The sequence below is a fragment of the Pantherophis guttatus genome, chromosome 2, assembly GCF_059756535.1.
Source record: "Pantherophis guttatus breed Tessera chromosome 2, ASM5975653v1, whole genome shotgun sequence".
Taxonomy (NCBI): domain Eukaryota; kingdom Metazoa; phylum Chordata; class Lepidosauria; order Squamata; family Colubridae; genus Pantherophis; species Pantherophis guttatus.
This window is the reverse complement of record NC_142064.1, coordinates 259474831-259499323: the sequence shown is the minus strand read 5'-3', so window position 1 is coordinate 259499323 and position 24493 is coordinate 259474831. Positions and strand designations below refer to the sequence as shown.

The 24493-nt window shown below is 43.0% G+C and overlaps 1 protein-coding gene and 1 non-coding gene across 2 annotated transcripts in view; one reads left to right on the top strand and one right to left on the bottom strand.

Moving 5' to 3' along the window:
* LOC148115663 (complement C2-like) overlaps nt 1–24493 on the top strand; it is a 75634-nt gene that overhangs the window by 7707 nt on the left and 43434 nt on the right. The window contains exons 2-8 of the mRNA XM_087883929.1: nt 343–576; nt 5071–5256; nt 7353–7526; nt 10676–10789; nt 12356–12492; nt 19751–19892; nt 22924–23055. Coding sequence (XP_087740055.1) covers nt 343–576; nt 5071–5256; nt 7353–7526; nt 10676–10789; nt 12356–12492; nt 19751–19892; nt 22924–23055 — 1119 coding nt within the window. The remainder of the gene's footprint in view (nt 1–342; nt 577–5070; nt 5257–7352; nt 7527–10675; nt 10790–12355; nt 12493–19750; nt 19893–22923; nt 23056–24493) is intronic.
* TRNAC-GCA (transfer RNA cysteine (anticodon GCA)) lies at nt 5730–5801 on the bottom strand. The gene has a single exon. It is a non-coding gene; the product is annotated as a tRNA-Cys (tRNA).

Sequence of the window (24493 nt, the reverse complement as noted above, 5' to 3'; positions counted from 1 at the left end):
TCCATCACTGGAGGCTTTTAAGAAGAGACTGGACAGCCATTAATCTGAAAGGGTAGACTTTTCTTCTGGGGCAGCGGGTTGGGCTAGATGACCTCCAAGGTCCCTTCCAACTTTGTTACTCTGTGAAATCTCTGCACCTCTTCCCCCCACAATGTTTGCGTAAGAGTCCATTTATTTAATAAGACTGTAATAAGATCTCCCAGAACAAAAGGCTTGTTTTGGACTCTAAAATTTAGAGACTTCCTTCTTCCTTGCTTCCACCCTTCCTCCCTTGACAATCTCATAAAAAGGGTTTATATTTCATCACTGAAGCCAACTTCATTTCCTTCCTGTGCTTTTCAGCTATCGCCACCCAAAGTTTGGTCCATGATGGAACACCATCCTGTCCAACAGCATCCATCCAAGGCGGGCACATCTCTCTCTCCGACGGATATCGTCCAGGAAGTATCCTCACCTTTGCCTGCCCAGCTGGCACTTACCCATATCCCACACCCAGCCGGATCTGCCAGCTGGATGGCAAATGGACTCCAATGCAGCATCCTAGTGGAAAGCCAACCAAAGTAGCACGTTGCAGAGGTATGTGTTAGGCTACTATTTACACTTAATGTTAACCAATTATAACTACAGGTAGTCCTCGATTTACGGTCATCATCGTGCCCAACATTTCTGTCGCTAAGCAAAGCAAGACAGTGGTCAACTGAGTTTTGCCCCCATTTTATGACCTTTCTTTTTTTATTTTTATTTGATTTATATGCCGCCCTTCTCCGGAGACTCAGGGCGGCTTACAATGCGTTAAGCAATAGCCTTCATCCTTTTGTATATTTATACAAAGTCAGCTTATTGCCCCCACAAACTGGGTCCTCAATTTACCTACCTTAGAAAGGATGGAAGGCTGAGTCAACCTTGAGCCTGGGGAGATTCGAACTTGCAGTAATTGCAGGCAGCTGAATGTTAATAACAGGCTATTGGCCAGCTGCGCCACCAGGCCCCTTCTTCCCCCAGTTGTTATGTGAATCACTGCAGTTGTACAGTTAGTGATCCGGTTGTTAAGTGGATCTGGCTTCCCCCTTGACTTTGCTGGTCAGAAGTTTGCAAAAAGAGATCACGTAATCCTGGGACACTGCAACCGTCATAAATACGAGCCAGTTGTCAAGCCTCCGAATTTCGATCATGGGGGTGCTGCAATGGTCATAAGTGTGAAAAATGGCCATAAGTCACTTTTTTCAGTGCCACTGTAGAATAGAATAGAATAGAATAGAATAGAATAGAATAGAATAGAATAGAATAGAATAGAATAGAATAGAATAAAACAGAATAGAATAGAATACTTTATTGTCACTTCAAATGTACACTAATCAGTGTACATTAAAATAAAATTACATTGCATACACTGTGACTTCAAACCGTCACTAAATGAATGGTTGGAAGTTGAGGACTGTCTCTAGAGGCTCTCTGGTTTGTTCAGTGGTTCCCGCTGGATGGTGGAGTATATTTATTTTTGATAAACCCAAATGTTTGATTTATTTTTGAATGCTGGTCTGTTTGTATGAATGGTTATCAGCCAAGGTTTCTATAACGTCTTCATTCTGTATTAATTTAAAATCATCACATTTCCTGACACCCGTTGGCATTTTTATTTTTTTTCCCTCTTATCAGTTCTTATTTGTGCTTATGCAATGGTAGGAATTTCCTAGGTGATCCCAGAATGCCATTACAATCTCACGTGCCAATATCAAAAGTCCAAAAGATAACAAAAAAACACTGCACAAACTCCATATTTATTTTTTCCCTCGAAATGTTTGGAAAGGGAAGGGCAGTGAACACCTTTCCAAGCAATGGGGCATGTAGAGTTCTGGTCAACAATGAAAACTTCACATAATTTTGCAACGATTTCTTTAAAAATTAGCAAAGATGTAAACACTTGCGATAATATTGGCCTTGCAGGAGTCCCACATGAATTGAGGGACTTAATTGGCGCTTCTCATCTTTAAGCAGCTTTTTGGACCAGGTTTCCCAGCAAAAATTAGTAATCCTTGATTTACAGCAGTTCATTTAGTGACCTTTTGAAGTTACAACGGCAGTGAAAAAAGTGACTTATGACAGTTTTTCACACTTAACAACTGGTGCAGCATTCCCAGGATCCCAGGATCAAAATTTAGATGCTTGGCAACTGACTCGTATTTATGACAGTTGCTTTCCAGTACTTTATTTGTCCTGGTTTTCAGGCCAAGGGCTATGAGATTTAGGGTGCAAGACTCAAGACTGCCACTGGGACAACATAAGGGGAAGACCATCTTAACTCTTTTCTGCCTCTAGTGACTGTCTGAATTTTTGCAGACCTGATTTGGTAGATGCACAGGATTGAGGCAATGCTACAATAGCTGTTCTGCAAGAGAAGGAACTGGAAATCTGTCAGTCTCTTGGGGTAAATTACCCTGTTTCCCAACTGGAAAATAAGTCCTACCATGATTTTTCAGGATGCTCGTAATATAAACCAGGGGTGAAATGCTCCCGGTTCGGACCAGATCACCCGATCCAGTAGTGATGGTGGCAGGTGGTTCGGAGAACTGGTAGCAAAAATCCCTGTGCCTCCCCCACCATGCCCAGCTGAGCTGCACAATCATCAGAGGCTTTTTTTTTTACTTTTAAAAGCATTTTTTCTACAACCTCTTCCGACGAAAAAATGCTTTTAAAAGTAAAAAATAAGCCTCTGATGATTGTGCGGCTCAGCTGGGATCGTCAAAGGCTTTTCAAAGCATTTTTTAAAAAGCCTCTCTGACGATCCCAGCTGAGTTGCCTGATAGTCAGAGAGGCATTTTTTAAAAAGCCTCTCTGACGATCCCAGCTGAGTTGCCTGATTGGCAGAGGCTTTTCAAAGCATTAGCAAAAATGCTTTGAAAAGTTTTTTTAAAATAAAGTTGGCCACGCCCACCCAGTCACATTACCCCTCCCACCAAGCCATGCCCACAGAACCGGTAGTAACCTGATATAAGCCGTACCCCCAAGATAAACCCTAGTTAAGATTCTCAGCCAGATGGATGCATTTAGCACCATATTTTCTCCAAAATAAGACCTAACCAGAAAATAAGCCCTAATGCATCTTTTGGAGCAAAAATTAATATAAGACCCAGTCTTATTTTCGGGGGAAACACGGTAGATAGGAACCACTACCAGATGAGCTAATTCGACTTTATTGTAAAGCTACATTGACAGAATCTTGCAAACTACAAATAGCCCCCTCCCTCAATCTCCTCTACAGCCTGAGAAACTAGGGAGGGTCTCTTCTGAGCTTCTTGCCTCACCCAATTATCCAGTTGCAGCCTATGCTGTCTCTTATCTGACCGATTCCTTTGTAGCATCTCTTTGCCCAGTCTCCCAAGGTCTTTGCCACATACTATTACAAAACCTTTGGGAAACCAGAAAAGAGAGATTTGGAGCATTTCCTCAATAAGTGACGACATTTAAAGATGGCATCAGTCCGTTGGATTGTGAGCATGGAGTTCAAGTCCTGGCAAATCCTGAGCTGCTGTGTTTCCCCAAAAATAAGACCCAACCAGAAAATAAGCCCTAGCATGATTTTTTTACAATGCTCCTAATATAAGCCCTACCCCCTATCAGTTAAGATAGTCAATTGGGGGGAGGGCATGACCAGCACAGGAAGCGGCAAATGCACAATGGTGTCTGGCAGCAGCTGTAGCCTGCCAGCCCCTTGGCACACTCTGGGACTGTGCAGCACTGGTGAGTCCAAACGCTCAACCGTTGGGCTGGCCCTCAAAGCAGTAGGCAGAGGTAGAGGCATGGATGGGGCAGGAGGTATGTGACTCACCTATGCTTCATGGTCTGGGCAGCGCCAAAGTGCACTGGCCAAGGGACTGGTGGCTTGCGGCGGTGGCTGGACACCGTCGGCCCCTGTGCATTCACCGCCTCTTGTGCACGTGCCAGTGGGGTGAGGTGCCCAGCCTGATCATCCTGATACCATACCAAGTTTAAGAGCCTTGGTAGTACAGTGGTCTAAGGCACCCTGTTATTAAGCTGGTTATTAAGACCAGCTGCCTGCAATTTCTGCTGGTTCGAATCTCTCCAAGGCTCAAGGTTGACTCAGCCTTCCATCCTTTCTAAGGTAGGTAAATTGAGGACCCAGATTGTGGGGGCAATAAGCTGAATTTGTATAAATATACAAAAGGATGAAGGCTATTGCTTAGCGCATTGTAAGCTGCCCTGAGTCTCCGGAGAAGGGCGGCATATAAATCAAATTAAAAAAAAAAAAAAGTTTCCACAAAAATAAGTCCTAATGCATCTTTTGGAGCAAAAAAAAAAAGTTATAAGACCGGGTCTTATTTTTGGGGAAACAAAGGAAGTACTGCCACCTTTGCCCAAGAGCCTATATGGGTTAGTGGTGAAGGTGTTGGATTAGGTATAAGGCAGTGGTGCAATCCAAATTTTTTTACTACCGGTTCTGTGGGCGTGGCAGGGGAAGGATACTGCAAAATCCCCATTCCCTCCCCACTCCCGGGGGAAGGATATTGCAAAATCTTCATTTCCACCCCACTCTGGGGCCAGCCAGAGGTGGCATTTCCCAGTTCTCCGAACTACTCAAAATTTCCGCTACCAGTTCTCCAGAACCTGTCAGAACCTGCTGGATTTCACCCCTGGTATAAGGAGACCCAGATCCTAGTCCCTGTTCAGCTACAGAAGCTCCCTGTATGATGCCAATGGTGATTTCTCTGCCTGCCCCACATCACAGGGTTAGTGGAACAAGTGCTACGGAGTCCCAAAGGTACTTTTTCAAAAGGCAACTGGACTTTGTTTTCAAGATGTTTCAAGAACTGAAGAAGCTTCTTGGATGAGAAGGGAAATGTCTTCAAGGAAAACCAAAGTCCAGGTTGCCTTTTGAAAAAGCACCTTTGACACTACCACGACCTGGATAACTGAGAATCTCCATCGACTGCTATGGAGAAAAGGCAAGATACAACTTATATTTGAAACAGGACCTGTACTTTCATTGTCCCATTTTAACTCTGCACCTAAATTTTGGATCTTTTGGTTGTGATCTCTTCCCTTTTTTTGCAGATATACGGTGCCCAGGGCAGATGAACTTTGAAAATGGCTTTTTCATCCCACGGCGAACTTTCCACCCCATTGGCGACATCCTAAGTTTCCAGTGTTCTGATGGCTACCAGCTCCTCGGCTCATCCCAGCGATACTGCCAGCCCAACGGCCTATGGAATGGGACCTCCCCTGTTTGTGATGATGGAGGTAAATTAAACGCAAAAGAAAATAGTGGGGAAGATAGGGGAAGGAAAAGGGAAGGAAAAGGTGTAGGAAAAAGAAAAGAAAGACAAGGCCTTGACTTCCGACTCTTTGGTGTGGATAAAGGTAAAGGTTCCCTTGCACATATATGCTAGTTGTTCCCGATTCTAGGGGGCAGTGCTCATCTCCGTTTCAAAGCTGAAGAGCCAGTGCTGTCCAAAGATGTCTCTGTGGTCATGTGGCCGGCATGGCTAAACGCCAAAGGCGCACGGAACGCTGTTACCTTCCCACCAAAGGTGGTCCCTATTTTTCTACTTGCATTTTTTACGTGCTTTCGAACGGCTATGTTGGCAGAAGCTGGGACAAGTAACGGGAGCTCACCCCTTTACTCGGCACGAGGGATTCGAACCGCTGAACTGCCGACCTTTCGATCAACAAGCTCAGCATCTTAGCCACTGAACCACCACATCCCACAAAGGAGGGGGCACCCGGAGTTGAACCAGGGACCTCTTGATCTGCAGTCAAATGCTCTACCACTGAGCTATACCTCAAACCTCAACTTTTTACTTTTACATAGTAATACAAACTAGCCATTTGAATAAGAACAAACCTATCTAATCAGTAAAACCCAAAACCAAAGTTTCATTTTTTTCCTCCCACCTCAAGCACAAAGTCCAGAAGTGGTTTCCAAGTAGAAACAAAAATAATTGTGTTTTTTTCTTTAAACAGAGCACTCAATTTAGCCATCTCTGCTAACTCCATCAGCTTTTGTAGCCATTCATCCATTGTGGGAATCTAAGTGTCCTTTTTTTGTGCATAAAGTAATCTGCTGTCAACATAGATAAGATCCAAGATCCCATTTCCCCCCTCCCCCCCCAGAAGGGGTGAAATCCAGCAGGTTCTGACAGGTTCTGGAGAACTGGTAGCGGAAATTTTGAGCAGTTCAGAGAACTGGTAGTGGAAATTTTAAGTGCAGAACCAGAAAATACCACCTCTGACTGGCCCCAGAGTGGGGTGGGAATGGAGATTTTGCAATATTCTTCTCCCAGGAGTGAGGGGGAATGGGGATTTTGTAGTATCTTTCCTCTGGAGTGGGGTGGGAATGGGGCTTTTGCAGTGTCCTTCCCCTGCCACGCCCACCAAGCCACGTCACCAAGCCACACTACGTCTACCAAGCCACGCCCACAGAACCGGTAGTAAAAAAAAATGGATTTCACCGCTGTCTTTATCCATTAAACCCCAAAGAAAAGTTTCTGGTTTTATCTTGATATTCACTTTGAGAATCTTCTGTAGTTAGATGTGAATCCTACTCCAATATTTCTTTGCTTTGTCAAAATGGAGGTAAATCTTGTTAGGCTTTCAATATGTCCGCTTCTCATAGATGTTCCTTCCTGGCTCTGGAGATGCCAGCTCCCCCGCCACCTCTGGTTGATCTTGTTTGAGGTTCAGAGAAGGCTTTTGTGTACATTTTGGAAATACACTAAACAATCTCCAGGCTAAATATCTCAGTTGTTCAACTGAAACAAGATGGATGGCCGTCACCACGTCTTGTGGTAGCGACATCCATGCACGTTTTCACACAGTACGGGTAGTCCTCGATTTACGACCACAATTGAGCTCAACAATTGAGCGGTTAGGTCAGTTTTGCTCCGTTTTACGACCTTTCTTGCCACTGTTGTTAAGTGAATCGCTGCAGTTGTTAAGTTAGTAACACGGTGGTTAAGTGAATCTGGTTTCCCCCATTGACTTTGCTTGTCGGAAGGTCAAAAAAAGGGGATCGTGTGACTCTGAGACATTGCAACGGTCATAAATACAGGCCAGTTGGCCAGCATCTGACTTTTGGTCATGTGACCATGGGGGTGCTGCAGCAGTTGTAAATGTGAAAAATGGACACGAGTCCCTTATTTCAGTGCCCTTGTAACTTTTGAACAGTTACTAAATGAACTGTTCGGTATACCGTAAGTCAAGGCTGTGTACTGTGCTGTAAAAATGAAGTAATTTGGAATCAGTATGAGAGTTAGGCACTTACCGGTATCTCCCCACATCATCTGCTACAGTCTCGTCTCTACCATTGTGTTGATGTTGTCGTCTTCTCTCCACAGTCGGACACTGCCTCACCCTTGCTGTGCCCCCGGGGGCGATTGCTACAGGAAAAGGCAACCGTCTGGGTGATCGGATCTCATTCAAATGTCAGACTAACTTAGATTTGATTGGATCATCCCAACGGGTTTGTATGCTGGACGGCGAATGGTCTGATGCGCAGCCAAGTTGTAGAGGTATGCATTTCAAGAACACCTCTTTTTCCAGCGGGTTAGATTAGATGATCTCTGGTGTCCCCGCTTATCTTTTAGCTTCTGCATCCTTTTTTTTTTTTTTAACATTCACTAGACGCATTTCCTTTTTAATTACCCTGGCTCCTTTATCATCTTTCTATATTCCTTTTTTATATTGCATTGAGTAATAATTGTATAACCTCAGCAATTATTTGTTCATTCAAAGATAATACCTTTATAGAATAGAATAGAATAGAATAGAATAGAATAGAATAGAATAGAATAGAATAGAATAGCAATAGCAATAGCAATAGCAATAGCAATAGCAATAGCAATAAGACTTATATACCGCTTCACAGAGCTTTACAGCCCTCTCTAAGCGGTTTACAGAGCCAGCATATTGCCCCCAAACAATCTGGGTCCTCATTTTACCGACCTCGGAAGGATGGAAGGCTGAGTCAACTTTGAGCCTGCTGAGATTCGATCTGCCAAACTGCTGGCAGCAGGTGATCAGCAGAAGTAACCTGCGGTACTGCACTCTAACCACTGTGCCACCGCAGAATAGAATAAAATAGAAGAATGAACAGAATAGGACTATAAATAGAATAGGAACCTGCTTCATATCACCTGAGGGAGCATTGTGGGATATTTTTATTTATTTTTTAAATCTATTCATTTGTATCCTCCCTTTGTTTTTGTATCTCCCTTTTTGTATCCGTGAATGCCACTGCTTTCCCTTTGAAATAACAGATCCAAACAGAAGCATTTATTAAAATGGTTTTATACCAATTAAATATACCCCATGCTGTCTGCTTGACATCTCAAGAAAGGCTAAAGAATTTTATTTATAGAATAGAAGCCAAATTCTTCTATTACAGTAAGATTGGAGTTTGGATGGAACAAACTTCAATTTTTGCTTTCACAGTTTGGCTTCTATTTTATCCCCATATTTTATCTTCCTTTTTCTTCCTCGTTAGATTCAATTTTCCTGTCAGAAAAATAAATTCTTGGCCCTTCCACTATCTGAGCTGCCCATAGGGGGAACCACATCAATCCATGTTTTAAAAAAGGGGAAGAAAAAGGGGATGGAACTTTGATTTCAGGCTTCTGGCTGCCATCTTGACTTTTTTCACCTTCTTTGGGACCACCATCTTTGAAAAATTGCTTCTTAATTGAATCAAACAGAGAAACCAAAAAGAAAATGATACAAAAAAAATGAAAAAAGGAAAAAGAAAAGCAAAACCAATGAATTATATATATGTAACTAAGGAGATTTTTTTAAAAAAAATTACAGTCACCCTGATTTTTTTTTTTTGCCAAGAATGCCACTGTTTTTTCTGCATGGTGAAGGCAAGCATTTGGAGATATTTTGTTAACATGTCTAACAAAGGGACTCTACATGTTAATAAAACATACCTGAATTAAAGGATTTTAAGACACTTTTTGTTACCAGGCTAACTGCAGATAGACCACAATTCAGCCCCAAATTTCTCTTGCTAAATGAAGCAGTTGCTAAGTGAATTTTGCCCCATTTTACAACCTTTCTTGGCAAAGTTGTTTAGTGAATCACTGCAGTTGTTAAGTTAGTGAGAGGGTTGTTAAGTGAATCTGACTTCCCCATTGACTTTGCTTGTCAGTAGGTCTCACATGACCCCCGGACACAGCAGCTGTCATAAATATGAATCAGTTGCCAAGCATCTGACTTTTGATCATGTGACCATGGGAATGCTGCAACGGTTGTAAGTGTGAAAAACTTAGTCATTTTTCATGCCGTTGTAACTTCGAATGGTCACTAAATGAACTGTTGTAAGTCGAGGACTACCTGTATTCAGCCAATGCTTTTTTTCTGATGTTTTGAAATAACCTGTTAAATAAAGATGTATTTGTATTTCCAGTATTTGACAATAACAATATTGCAGGGATTTAGGAAAAAAAAAAAGAACTACTTTCTTATGTTGGAAAGATGAATGGTAAATCCATGGTCAAATTAATTACAAAATATTGTTCAGAGCAATTTCTCATCAATCAATCAATCTATCAGAATAGAGGTGGAAGGGACCTTGGAGGACCCACCCATTGCTCAAGCAGGAGATCCTATACCATTTTTTTTTTTTAGAAATATTTTTATTCAACATTTTTAATCTTTAAAATCACAATTACACTATTATCGGAATTTTTTCTTAATTTCAACTTATTCACAGGCCCCTTGTTTTATACATATACATTTTTATAATATATACAATATTTACATGTCTATTACTCTCTAAAATATACATTTTATCCATTTATTATCTTTTCTGTACATTCACTATACGGTAATTTTAGACTTCTTTTCAAGCCAATTATACCACCTATTCCATGTCTCATAATACACTGTTTCCTCCTTGTCCCTTAATTCCATTGTTAATTTGTCCATTTCTATATATTCTAGCACCTTTTTTATAATCATTGTGTTTGATGGAGTGTTTTCTTGCTTCCGATTTTGGGCGAATGTGATTCTGGCTGTAGTGATTATATGGAGCATGATGTATTAAATTTCTTTGCTTATATTACCTTTTATTATACCCAAAAGGAATAACTCTGGCTTCATATCAATTTTTTGTTCAACAATTTCCTCCAACCATTTTTTAATTTTTGTCCAATAATCCCTGGCTTTGGGACATGTCCACCACATGTGGTAGTAGGTCCCTTGTTGGTGGTTGCATTTCCAGCAATTTGGTGGTCTATTGGGAAACATTTTGGCCAATCTCGCCGGGGATAAATGCCATCTATAAAACATTTTGTAAATGTTCTTCTTGTTTGTGGCCGACATCGTCATTTTATAATTATTTAAAAAAAATATTATAAGATCCTATACCATTTCAGGCAAATGGCTGTCCAGTCTCTTCTTAAAAACCTCCAGTGATGAAGCACCTACAACTTCTGAAGGCAAAGTTGTTCCACTGGTTAATTGTCCTCACAGTTAGGAAGTTTCTCCTTGATTCCTGGTTGCTTCTCTCCTTGGTTAGTTTCAATCCATTGTTTCGTGTCCTGCCCTGCTTTGGAAAATAAGCTGACCCTCTCTTCTTTGTGGCAGCGTCTCAAATATTGGAATCAATGCCTTAATCTCTTTTGCATTAACACGAGATGTTCCCCTTTTCCTATCCCCACAGCCAGTTATTCTTATGACCGAGCTGAAGATGTTAAAGCTGAATTTGGAGCCTCGTTGACGGATGTTCTGAGTGAAGTATCCACCTTCGAGTTGGACCCTTCTGGGACAGTTCAAAGTGAGTCTTTTTTCTCCAGAGCAGCTAGTCTAATGGGTGTACTAGTTAAAAGCGGCAGGCAGGAATTTGTACTTTTCAGACTCGTGATATACTGTTAATGTAGTCTTAGTAAAGTAATTTTCACCTCAGCTAGTCAATTTTCCTGTCTGGTTTAGCTGGGAAGACCAACGTAACATGATTAGTAGCCATTGGTAGCCTTATCCTCCATGAATTAGACCAGTATTTTTCAGTCTTGGTAATTAAGATATATGAACTTCAATTCCCAGAATTCCCTAGCCAATATGCTGCCTATGGAATTCTGGGAATTGAAGTTCAGGAATTCTGGAAGTGGAAATTCTCAAGTTCTCAAACACTGAGAAACATTGTTATAAATGGTAGTTCCAACATGATCTTCACAAATCTCTTAAAAATTAATTTTGGAGGAAACTATGGCACTTAAAGAGGGCCCATTTAGTGTTGAGGGTAAAACTGCCCTCTGCAAAGTAGTGCAACGGACCAGACAGCGAATAGATACGATGATTAGCAAAACACACAGATAGTCACAGACTCTGAACGTTTAAAGAAAAATAAACAGTCTATTGATTAGGAGCTAGATAAGGGTTAAAATCCAGCAGGTTCTGATAGGTCCTGGGGAACCGGTAGCAGAAATTTTGAATAGTTTGGAGAACCGGCAAATGCCACCTCTGGCTGGTCCCAGAGTGGGGCAGGGATGGAGATTTTGCAATATCCTGTCAGAGTAAATGTCTAAGAGTCTCACAACCACAATCCCACAGCCCTGCAGGGGTTAACAGATCACATATCCCATCACCCCATAACCACACCTTACCTTCTGACTCCTCCCCCTGGGTATAAGAGCTTCCACCACGTGGGAATCCAGTAGTTCCAGAAGTGTACCTGTATGGGAAAGATCAGAGGTCAGTAACAGTTAACCTGACTGGACCTGGGATTAATCCAGGCCTGAAATAAAAGATACAAGAAAATCACATATACTTGTCTTGTGAGTTATTGGGCTAGATCCATCCCTTAACATATCCTTCCCCCAGGAGTGGGGAGGGAATGGGGATTTTGCAGTATCCTTCCCGTGGAGTGGGGTGGGAATGGAGATTTTGCAGTATCCTTCCCCTGCCACGCCCACCAAGCCATGCCCACCAAGCCATGCCCACAGAACCAGTAGTAAAAAAATTTGGATTTCACCACTGAACTAGATGTCGTTTTATTCTGAATTAATTAAATGATAGATGCAGGGGAGATCTCCAGCGGGACTGAAGCGTGTAATGAGTCATAGGCACTTGCAGAATCATGTGCTAAGGTTGAGAAACACACAAAAATGGCAATGCGGTGGATATTCATCAGGTCAATGTCATGATACATTTTGTGCAAGCAAATTCTATGGCTTGGCCTTTGGGCTGTCCATCTTTTTGTGGCTTCAGAATCACTTTCAGCTTCTTTGCAGGTATCCTAGATTATTGAAGGGGAAAGAGAGAAAAAAAGAAGTATCTGGTACCAGTGGAAGCAAGTTCTTTTGCTTAGGATGGGAAATAACAATTCCTTTTTTCTCCATATCAGCTCCATCTTTAGGCCGAAGAATTATACTGACCAAAGATGGCTTCCTCTACGTTTACTTCCTGTTGGATGCTTCCCACAGCGTTACAGAACCTAACTTTTCTATCTTTAAAGATGCTGTAAGCCAAATCATCATCAGGGTAAGTTTCTGTAGGTACGAGTTGGGTAAAGAATTGGGAGGTGGATGCAGGAGATGACCAGGCTGAGCCCAAGAGAGTGGTCAAACACATAATCAGTCTAAATCCAGCCGATGTTGAATTACTTATCTACCGCCAAATTGCTTTGACTGTTAGTAGTTCAGATTCTTGTAGAGAGCTTAAGCTTACCGTAAATCCTTATACCCATTTGAATTGTCTGGATCTCCTGATTTCCCTGGCGCTTGATGGTTGTAGTGTTAGCAACAGTGCTGGTGACTACTGACATAAGGATATGTTTACCCTGCAAATATAATATAAATTTGAACTTTTAGAAGGCCTAACCCAGGTTAACCATACTATAAGCAGCCAAATCAGAGTGTGTACAAAATTAAATCCCCAAAAGTTGGAAGTGAGAAAGGGATCTTCACCAAAATAAGTATGTGAGCAGATTACGTTGGTTTATTTATTGATTTATCAATCTGCATGCTCCCTCCATGGGTAAATGTCCCCTTCACTAGGTACCAGTCAAGCAGGGATGGGCTTCAAAATATTTAGCAAGGGGTTCTCTGCCCAGTTGGTGGGTGGGTGTGGCCATGGTGGGCGTGGCCTAGTCGGCCTCTTGCACCACGGTGGTGGGTTTTTTGTTTGTTTGTTTTTTATTTATATGCCGCTCTTCTCCGGAGACTCAGGGCGGCTTACAATGCGTTAAGCAATAGCCTTCATACTTCTTTTATATTTTATACAAAGTCAGCTTATTGCCCCCACAATCTGGGTCCTCATTTTACCTACCTTAGAAAGGATGGAAGGCTGAGTCAACCTTGAGCCTGGTGAGATTTGAACTTGCAGTAATTGCAGGCAGCTGATATTAATAACAGTGATTTAGTCTGCTGCGCTACCAGGGCTCTTCCGCCCTGGTAGCGCATTTTTGCCTTCTCCGGGCTCCAGAGGCAAAAGCGGCCTCCCCAGGCTCCAGAGGCCCCATGGAGGCCAGAAACGGGCCTTCCTGAACTTCCGGTAGGCCCGTTTTTTGCCCTCCCTGAGCCCTGCACTTACCTGCATTCAAAATGGGCCGCGTGGGGACTCCTGGGAGGGGAGGGGCAGACGGGGCCAGCCAGGAGTGGGATTTGGGGGTTCTCCGAACTGCACAGAATCTTAGCTAGAAGTTCTCCCGAACCCCTGTGAACCCCCAGTAGCCCACCCTTGCAGACCGGAAAACGACCGGAAACCTAAAGCTCCTTTGATCGAGATTGGCTATAATAACTGAATTTTACAAGTCTGTTTGTCCCTCTCTTTCTTATACTCCATGGAATTAGGGAAGCATCTGTCTAAGCCCCTTCTGAATGTTATAGCATTACTTTGGACTTAAATATTGCTTCAGCAACTTTTGCCTACACAACAAATTCTGCATATCTCTGTCAAGGCCATCTTTCTTACACCCTGCACAAAGGGACTCCAGGAAGCTTAACTTATAGGGTTAATACATCAATTAGCCTTGGTGGTGCAGTGGACTAAGTGCTGTTATGTAGCACTTAGCTGCCAGCTGCCTGCAATTAGTGCAAGTTCAAATCTCACCAGGCTCAAGGTTGACTCAGCCTTCCATCCTTCCGAGGTAGGTAAATTAAGGATCCGGTTTGTGGGGGCAATAAGATGACTTTGTAGAAACACCGCTTATGGGGAGCCAAAAGCCCTATTAAGCAGGTATATACAAAAGAATGAAGGCTATTGCTATAAGTGCATTGTAAGCCGCCCTGAATCTTTGGAGGAGGGCGGCATATAAATAACTAATAAAATAAATAAAATAAATTAGCAATACCACTTATATACCGCTTCACAGTGCTTTTACAGCGGTTTACAGAGTCAGCATATTGCTCCCAACAATCTGGATCCTCATTTTACCGACCTTTTACCGGAAGGCTGGAAGGCTGAATCAACCTTGAACCCATGAGATTCGAACTCCTGGCAGTGAGCAGTGAGTTAGACCTGCAGTACTGCATTCTAACCGTTGCGCCACCACAGTGCACATAACTAACAAAAGAATAGTTGATGCAGATCAGTGGTGGGTTGCCCCCGGTTCGGACTGGTTCACAAGAACCGGTAGTAAAACTGGCAGGAAGCTCCGCCCACTGACCCGGACGTCATCATAGGCAATCTGCGTATGCGCGAGCGGACACGATGTGAACCGGTAGTAAAGGTAAGTAGAACCCACTCCTGATGCAGATGTCTTCTCCATCAATAATCATCAGAAGCATGATTCCATTCTACCTTTGGGCTTCTACTCTTCTGTTACAGAAGACCAACAGTACTGAGGCAATAACCAGTCAGTTAGAACTGAAGAAGCTTCTTGGATGAGAAGGGAAACATTTTCAAAGAAAAATACCAGTTGATATTGGGACAACCATGACCAGGATGATTCAGAATCTCCATAGATTGAGGCAATACAAATAAGCTTTGGGGCACGCTGTTCCACAGAGCAGCCACAACTGCCAAGAAGCACATCCCATGAAACTTTATGAGTGTGGTTTACAGCTGGGATCCAGATGTTAGTGATCAGGCAGAAGGAACCCAGACAGGACAAAGATGGTCTTGTAGATAATCAAGTCCTAAGCCATCTTTCCCTAACTGCATTCCTAGAGTGATCATCGCTCCCCTACCAGCACGGAAAACCAACTTAGAAAATAAATATTTGTAAGTGCCAATTTAGCTAATTGCTGGAATTACAGTTTTACAGGAATCAGAGCAAGAAAAGAAAAGTTAATCCTCTGTTCGGTCTAGCGCAAGAATGTTGCGGTTTCTTTATTTGATTGTTGTGAGCCACTGGGGCTGTTGAGAATCAGGAACACATTCGATATTATTAATTGTTGGTCACCCAGTTAGACTGGATTTGGCACTTTTATTCACCTATTGAGTCCTTTCCAAGGACCTGGGATAGATAGAAGATGCTGTTTGATAATGTTAATGTTACAGCAGCGTTCCCCAACCTTTTCAGGTTGGCGGCCTGGAGCTGTTCTGCCCCAGCTATGGACCCCAAAGAATGCAGCACACACAAAGTCTGTACAAACCTTAGTTTACTAAACTAAATCAGTCTTTTTCAAACAAAGGCTGTTAATTAACTTTCTTAACAGCCTACAAGAATCCAAAGAATAAATAATCGTAATCTTACTATGGTTGGCAGAAAGCCCAGAAGCAATTGGCAGAGAACTAAGATCAAGATGCGAAGGAGAGTGAACGAAGTTGTTCCCTGCAAATTGCATCAGCCATCGTCCTTCCTTAAGTAGGCTAGGGGAGTGGCCAATTAGTCCCAAGCATTACTCCTGAGGAGCCACTCCTGCCTTTTAACAGCTCTGCACACTCGTGTATCAAAAAGAGGCTCCTCCTCTTCTTCCTCTTCACTTTATGGGAGCTTCTGGAGGTTCTGAAGGCCCTGGCTGAATCCCCGCCTCTGGCACCACATCTTCTCCAGCCTCCTCATTGTCTGACTCGAGTGCCAGCTGCACAGGCTGCTGGCGCAGCACCACACCAGCCTCCTCGCTGTTGGAATCAGCTATTAGCTGCACAGGCTGCTGACGGACCACAACAGGAGCAGGGGTGGGGAGTGGGGAAAGAGGGGATGGATTTCTGAGTGGGCCAAGCGCATGCACTTGTGTGAGCATCTGCAAAGCATCTGCAGAGAAGAGCAACAAAGATGATTAGGGGACTGGAGGCCAAAACATATGAAGAACAGTTGCAGGAACTGGATAGGTCTAGTTTAATGAAAAGAAGGACTAGGGTTTTTAGCTTCCGGACATGTCCACCACATATGATAATATGATCCTAGTAATTGAAGCTAAAAACTATTGGATTAAATTTAAGACTTGGTTGGAGGAAATGATACATCAACCTATCGAATTTAAACCAGAGCTGTTCCTACTGGGTATCCTACCTGAAAAAATTAGCAAGGAAAAAGTTTATCTGTTAATGTATGTAATAACAGCTGCAAGGATTGTCTATGCACAAAACTGGAAAGCGGAGAAAATACCTTTGGAAAAAGAAGTAATAAAAAAAAATCTTAGATTGTGTAGAAATGAATAGATTAACTCTGATGATTAAAGATAGAGAAGACTCAGAATATTTTAAAATATGGAATGATTTTTATTATTGGTTGGAGAAGAGGTATAAATGATTAATTATATAAGTATGTAAAAATATGTGATGAGTTGAATATTATGTTAGTGATGAATTGATATTGTGGACTGGATAAGGATCAAGATAGAAGTAATGACAATTATACAGAAAAAGAAAGAACTTTGGAAGATATCACCGAGATGTCACATGGATGAGAAAACTGATGTATTAAATGTTTGTTTCTCTAAAAAATAAAAAACTTTTTTAAAAGAGAAAAGAAAAGAAGGACTAGGGGAGACATGATAGCAGTCTTCCAATATTTCAGGGGCTGCCACAAAGAAGAGGGAGTCAAGCTATTCTCCAAAGCACCTGAAGGCAGGACAAGAAGCAATGGATGGAAACTAATCAAGGAGAGAAGCAACCTAGAACTAAGGAGAAATTTCCTGACAGTTAGAACAATTAATCAGTAGAACAACTTGCCTCCAGAAGTTGTGAATGCTCCAACCAACAGTGGAAACTTTTAAAAAGACGTTGGATAACCATTTGTCTGAAGTGGTGTAGGGTTTCCTGCCTAAGCAGGGGGTTGGACTAGAAGACCTCCAAGTCCCCTTCCATCTCTGTTATTCTATTCTGTTATAATTCCCCAGCCAGAAGTGTGGATTTATAGGTTTCCTTGAGGGATGATCACTCTTGTTGAATGATTGTAAATTGGCAGTATTCAGTCACCTTGAATAGGGAGAAATGGATTAAAAGCTGGTTTTGAAACAGGGCTGGGACCTGTATCTTGTGTATTCAGCTGCTGGTGTGTTGTTGAGAGGATTTTCGAAGAACAATGCAAAGACTTGCTGGCCCCCAAGTTATCAACCGATCAATGACTGCAATCCTTAGTATCGCACACAAACAAACGAGGACAGCTGATCCTATTCCTTTCAGTGAATAATATTTAAAAGATCCTGCTTTTTTGTTTGACAGAAAATTCTGCACAATTCAACTTCAACAGGAAAAGCCAATCGCTTTTCTAGATGTTTGTGGTAAAAACGAGCTCTTGCAGCATTCTGTCCTTCAATAACTGGCCTAAAGTTGGTTACTTCGCCGTAAAATAATGAAAAGGGGGGGGAAAAAGCCATTACCAAAAGGCAAAACTGTCATAAAATGTGGTCACGTGATTGCAGTTCGCCGCAAGCAACCATAAGTGTGGTCTGGTTATGGCGCACCCGAAGTACGGTCATGTGACTTGGGAGGGGGCTGTCAGAACTTGAATCCAGGTTGTAAGTGTAACACACACACAGGTTCGTTGGGACTATGAATGGTTGCTAAGCAACCTGTCACAAGCCGGGGTCTACCTGTATAATGTATTCCTGATCAATTCGAGCTGCATTGAAAGCGAGTGGATCTGGATCCTGCTTCAAATCAACTGAGGGAGCATTGTGGAATGTTTTTATTTATTTATTTTTTAATTTATTCGTTTGTATCCTCCCTTTATTATTTGTTCAAATAACTCAAGGCCGCTAACATACCCAACACACATACCCAATACATTTTCCTCTCCTTCTTTTTCCCACAACAACCATCCCGTGAAGTGGGTTGGCCTGAGAGAGAGAGAGAATAGCAGAGTTGGAAGGGACCTTGGAGGTCTTCTAGTCCAACCCCCTGCTCAGGCAGGAAACCCTACACCATCTCAGAGAAAGGGTTGTCCAATCTCTTCTTAAAAACTTCCAGTATTGGGGAGCACCCACAACTTCTGGAGGCAATTTGTTCCACTGATTAATTGTTCTCACTGTACAGAAATTTCTCCTTAGTTCTGAGTTGCTTCTCTCCTTGATTAGTTTCCACCCATTGCTTCTTGTCCTGCCCTCAGGTGCTTTGGAGAATAGCTTGACTCCCTCTTCTTTGTGGCAGCCCCTGAGATATTGGAAGACTGCTATCATGTCACCCCTGGTCCTTTTCATTAAAGTATTCCAGCAACCATTCCAGCAACCGTTCTTCATATGTTTTAGCCTCCAGTCCCCTAATCATCTTTGTTGCTCTTCTCTGCACCCTTTCTAGAGTCTCCACATCTTTTTCACATCATGGCGACCAAAAGTGAAGTGGTGTAGGGTTTCCTGCCTAGGCAGGGGGTTGGACTAGAAGACCTCCAAGGTCCCTTCCAACTCTGTTATTCTATTCTATTCTATTCTATTCTATTCTATTCTATTCTATTCTATTCTATTCTATTCTATTCTATTCTATTCTATCCTACCCTGTTCTATTCTATTCTATTCTATTCTATTCTATTCTATTCTATTCTATTCTATTCTATTCTATTCTATTCTAAAACTGGATTCAGTATTCCAAGTGTGGCCTTGGAATTACCAAAGCCACACATTTCAAGGTTAGTAAAGCATGATAAGATATTATCAAGCTTTACTAACATTTCACGTGATCTTGATTCTATCCTTCTGTTAATGCAGCCTAGAACTGTCTTGGCTTTTTTGGCAGCTGCAGCACACTGCTGGTTCATATTTAGGTGATACTAAAGTGAGTAACAGGTCCAAGGTCACCCAGCTGGCTTTCATGGCTAAGACAGGATTAGAATTCACAGACTCCCGTTTTCTAGTTTGGTGCCTTAACAACTAGACCAGGGGTGTCAGACTCGATTTCATTGAGGGCCATATCAGGGTTGTGTTTGACCTTGGGGGGCCGGGTGAACATGGCCAGCTCGATGTCACTCGTGTCGGGGGTGCCTGTGATGGCCTGAGTGTTCTGCCAGCGAAAACAGGCTCCTGAGTTTCGTTTTCGGCTGCGACAGCCTCCTGCAACCCTCTGCCACAGAAAACGGAATTTGGGAGGGCCGCAAGCTCCGTTTTCTCTAGCAGAAGCACAGCGGGCCGGTCATTTGTTGTTTCCAGGGTGGCCCCGCAGTCCAGATCTAAGTATCCTGTGGGTGAGATCCGGACCCCGGGCCTTGAGTTTGACACCTCTGGACTAGACCAAACCAACTCTCAAGTATGCCTCAGAATTCTTTGCCAAGCATTAGAATGAAATACTTTGGTAGAAGAATATCATATGGAAAAAGGTTCTTTGATGGTAAAGAAAATGACCCGTTTGATGGATGTTCTCTAAAATGTAATCCTGGTTTTTTGTTTTTTTTCCTGTATTTTGACTTTTCTTTGCTCCTCAGATTTCTAGCTTTGAAGTTCCGGTCAAGTTCTCAGTCATATCTTATGCCAGCCAGCCCAAGACAATTGTCGACATTGGTGATGTTGCCGCTGAAGATGTCGATATGGTGCTTGATGAGATGGAAAATAGTATGAATTACAAAGGTAGGCATTTAGATCAGTTTTGTTCTCCTCCCACCTCCCCCACCCCAATATAGAATAGAATAGAATAGAATAACAGAGTTGGAAGGGACCTTGGAGGTCTTCTAGTCCAACCCCCTGCCCAGGCAGGAAACCCTACACCACTTCAAACAAATGGTTATCCAACATCTTCTTAAAAATTTCCAGTGTTGGAGCACTCACAACTTCTGCGGGCAAGTTGTTCCACTTATTATATCTCTGTATGTTGCCTAGTGTTGTTGTGAGTTGGGTGGCTTTATACATTTGATACATACCGTATTTTTTGGAGTATAAGATGCACCGGAGTATAAGACACACCTTAGTTTTTTGGGAGGAAAATAAGAAAAAAGCTGATTGGCAGGTGGATGGGCCTTTAGGAATACCCCCAATCAGCTGTTCCCAGAGGTGAATTTTAGCAACAGGTTCCTTGGTTGTGAGCTCTGTGCCTTGCTTTTTTTTTTTGCTTTTTTTTCTGCCTCTGAAACTTCTGAAACTCTGTTTCAGAAAAAACTTTCTTTTCTTGCCTCTGAAAGCCTCCGAAACAGAGCTTCAGAAAAAAAGCCCCTGAAGCTCTGTTTGGGGGCTTCTCTTCTGAAGCTCTGTTTGGGGGCTTCTTTTCTGAAGCTTCGTTTGTGATGCTTTTTTCAGCCTCTGAAACCTCCGTTTGAGAAGCTAGGTGGGGCTACATTCGGAGTATAAGACGCACCCAGATTTTCACCCTCTATTTTTTGGGGGGTGGGGGGGGAAGGTGTGTCTTATACTCCGAAAAATACGGTCAATCTTTTATTTTGATTAAAATATTGACACACTGCTTCTCATCATTGGCTTCTGAGAGGAGGGAGTGGACAAAACCAACAAATTTGTGATACAAGCCCCATGTTATTGTTGTCTCACTGTATAGAGAGACTCTCCCCCTTAGGCACAAATTCATCTCACACACATATACAGATAGTTCTTGACTTATGACCACAATTGAGCCCAAATGCTTGCGTGAAAAACAGTCATAAGAAGAGGTGGTATTCAGTCGGTTTGGACTGGTTCACCCGAACCGGTAGCAGAAATTGCTCACAGGTGGGCCCACACCCCCCACACCCGCCTCAGCTCTATGCCATCCTATTTAGGGACGTTTTTGAGGCCTGGTGCATGTGTGGAAGACAGGCGCACGCAGGGCGGACCGTTAGTAACATAATTTGAAATCCACCGCTGGTCATAAGTCACTTTTTTCAGTGCTGTTGAAACTTCAGACAGTCACTACTGTTGTTACTGTGATACTGTTACTATTAACAACAAGAGTGTTGTTAGTCGAGGACTACCTGTACAGTATCACATTCATACTTTTTCCCTCATCTCTTTCTTACCCATACATATACGTACACATAATTTTTGGATAGAAGGTTATGGCTTCTGGAAGTCAACTTGATTTGAGCCATCAAGAGAAAAAAGAAAGGCTGGAATGTTTGCCTCAAGTTCAACCATTTATTTTGCCCTGCTTGCTTCCTTTCCATCCAGCCTCAAAATCTTTCTGCCTTGCTGTCAATCAATCAATCAATCAGAATAGAGATGGAAGGGAACTTGGAGGTTTTCCAGTCCCTGATCAGGCAGGAAACCTTATACCATTTCAGACAAATGGTTGTCCAGTATCTTCTTAAAAACCTCCAGTGATGAAGCACCCACAACTTCTGGAGGCAAAGCTGTTCCACTGGTTAATTGTCCTCACTGTTGGGAAGTTTCTCCTTGATTCCAGGTTGTTTCTCTCCTTGATTAGTTTCCATCCGTTGTTTCTTGTTTTGCCTTCTGGTGCTTTGGAGAATAAGCTGAGCCCCCCTCTTCTTTGTGGCAGACTCTCAAATACTGGAATATTGCTATCATATCCTCCCTAGTCCTTTTTTTCTCTAGGCTGGGGTCGGCAACTCAGAGAGCCATTTGGACCCATTTCCCACAGAAAAGAAAACACCGGGAGCCACAAAACTCTTCCCGTAACTGACTATTTCTTGAGCAGCCACAAAACTAGCATATAGTTGAATTAAAGATTCTGTTTTCTTCTGAAACCTTTCTTTTCTTGGATTTATCCATGATTGTCCTACCGGGGATCAAAAAGCTTAATAAATTGTGTGCCGGTGGGTGTCACACGTTGGCAGTTGTGACACATATTTTGAGTGACAGTGAACCGCAGCAGAGGGATGAAAGAGCCACATGCGGCTCCAGAGCCACGGGTTAATGACCCCTGCTCTAGACTAAGCTATACCCAAATACTGCAATGGAAGCCAGCTTGCATTGGGCCTCTGAGTTGTGGCAAAGTTGGCCTACCGTATCAGTGCTCCTGATTCGTCCCAGTTTGGGCGAACCGGTAGTGGCAGCGGCGGGAGCCTCCCCACACCCACCCAGACGGCATCAAAAATGCTCTGCGCATGTGCAGAAGTGCTGCGTGCTACCAATAGTGAACCGGGAAGAAATCCACAAAACTTTGGCGAATGTTATCTATTGCAGTTCCCTCGTACGCCTCTTGCATCTGCCCTTTATTGTCCTTTTGTATGCCTAATTTACAAGTAGTCCTTGACTTATGACCACAATTGAGCCCAAAATTTCTGCTGCTAAGTGAAACACTTAAGTGAGTTTTGCCCCATTTTACGACCTTTCTTGCCACCATTGTTAAGTGAATCCCTGGACTTGTTCAATTAGTAACATGGCTGTTAAGCGAGTCTGGCTTCCCCATTGACTTTGCTTGTCAGAAGGTCACCAAAGGGGGATCACATGACCCCTGAGACATTGCAACCGTCATAAATACGAGTCAATTGCCAAGCGTCTGAATTTTGATCACATGACCACGGGGATGCTGTAACAGTTGTAAGTGTGAAAAACCGTCATCAGCCAATTTTTTCCAGTCATGTTTTAATTTCGAACAGTCACTAAACGAACTGTTGTAAGTCAAGGACCACCTGTATAAGCCTCTCAAGCCTTAGTGAAACTGAGCTTTAAAAAGAAGTATCTCTTAAGACTAATCGAACCCTTTTTGCAGATCATGGCAATGCAACGGTAACCAACATTTACGCGGCCCTTTATGCGGTTTACGAGATGATGATTAACGAAGAAAAATTTTCAAAAGATCAATGGAGCAAAGTCCGCCATGCTATCATTCTGCTTACAGATGGTAAGGAGAAATAGGGAGATTGAAAGTGGGATTTTTTTGGGGTGGGGGGAGAGACCATTCACTATCTAGCTATCTAGTTATTGTACCAAACATCTCGATCAGGGCAAAGTAATAGACACAGTTTACATAGACTTCTGTAAAGCTTTTGATTCAGTGGTACACGACAAATTACTTCTAAAACTAAAATCCTATGGCATTTCTGGACTCCTACATAAATGGATAGCTGCCTTCCTGTCAAACAGACAACAAGTGGTCAAAATAGGAAGCGCTTTATCAAATCCTCTACATGTTAATAGCAGTGTTCCCCAAGGCAGTGTTTTAGGTCCAATACTCTTCATACTTCTTACTTTACTTTACATATAGGAAACTATTTGTAGCTCAGGGTTGAAATGAGGGGTCCTTGGTGCTCTCTGAGCTTGATGTCAGCGTTTCAGAAGAACCCAACTCCAGTTAAAAATTCTGAGACAGGTATTTTCTCAAAGTTTCCATTTATTAGAGTAGGTATGCTGGCACATCTGGGGAAAACCCGAATCTGAGAGTTCCGGGTTTTCCCCCAGTAAATCAAAACTCCAAATCCAGCCCCTGAAGCCATTAGTCCATCACATGGTCCAATTACCATCCATCCAGAGGTTGGTTTCAGCAGATTCTGACCAGTTCTGGAGAACCAGTAGCAGAAATTTTGAGTAGTTCGGAGAACCGGCAAATACCACCTCTGGTTGGCCCCAGAGTGGGGTGGGAATGGAGATTTTGCAATAGCCTTCCCCCAGGAGTAGGGAGGGAATGGGGATTTTGCAGTGTCCTTCCCCTGGAGTAGGGAGGGAATGGAGATTTTACAGTATCCTTCCCCTAGAGTAGGGAGGGAATGGAGATTCCCTCCTTCCCCTGGAGTGGGGTGGGAATAGAGATTTTACAGTATGCTTCCCCTGCCATGCCCACCAAGCCACTCACACAAAGCCATGCCACGCTCACCAAGCCATACCCACAGAACCGGTAGTAAAAAATTTTGAAACCTACAAATACATCCGTCCCATCTCGAGACACCACTCCAACCAGTGGTGGGTTCCTCCCGGTTCGGTCCGGTTCGGCCGAGCCGGTAGCGGTGACGATATGACGTCACCGAACCGGTTCTCCCCCCCCGCCCTCCCCCCCACCCCCCCACGTTATTCTTACCTTTTATTTGGTCCCACCCCCAATCTATTGCTGCCTCCTGAGTCCCAGCTGATGACTAGAGGGAAAAAACCTGTTTAAACTCTTGCCGCGGGGCTTCAAAGGGCCGTCCTACAGCTGATCAGTGTTAAAAGCAAACAAATGAGTCGGGTCGTAAGTGCGAGGACTGGTCGTAAGTGCGAGGACCTTCCAGAAATGACTCTGACCAGCTAGCCACGCCCCACCTAGTCACATGACCTCCAAGCCACGCCCACAAAATAAGCCACGCCCA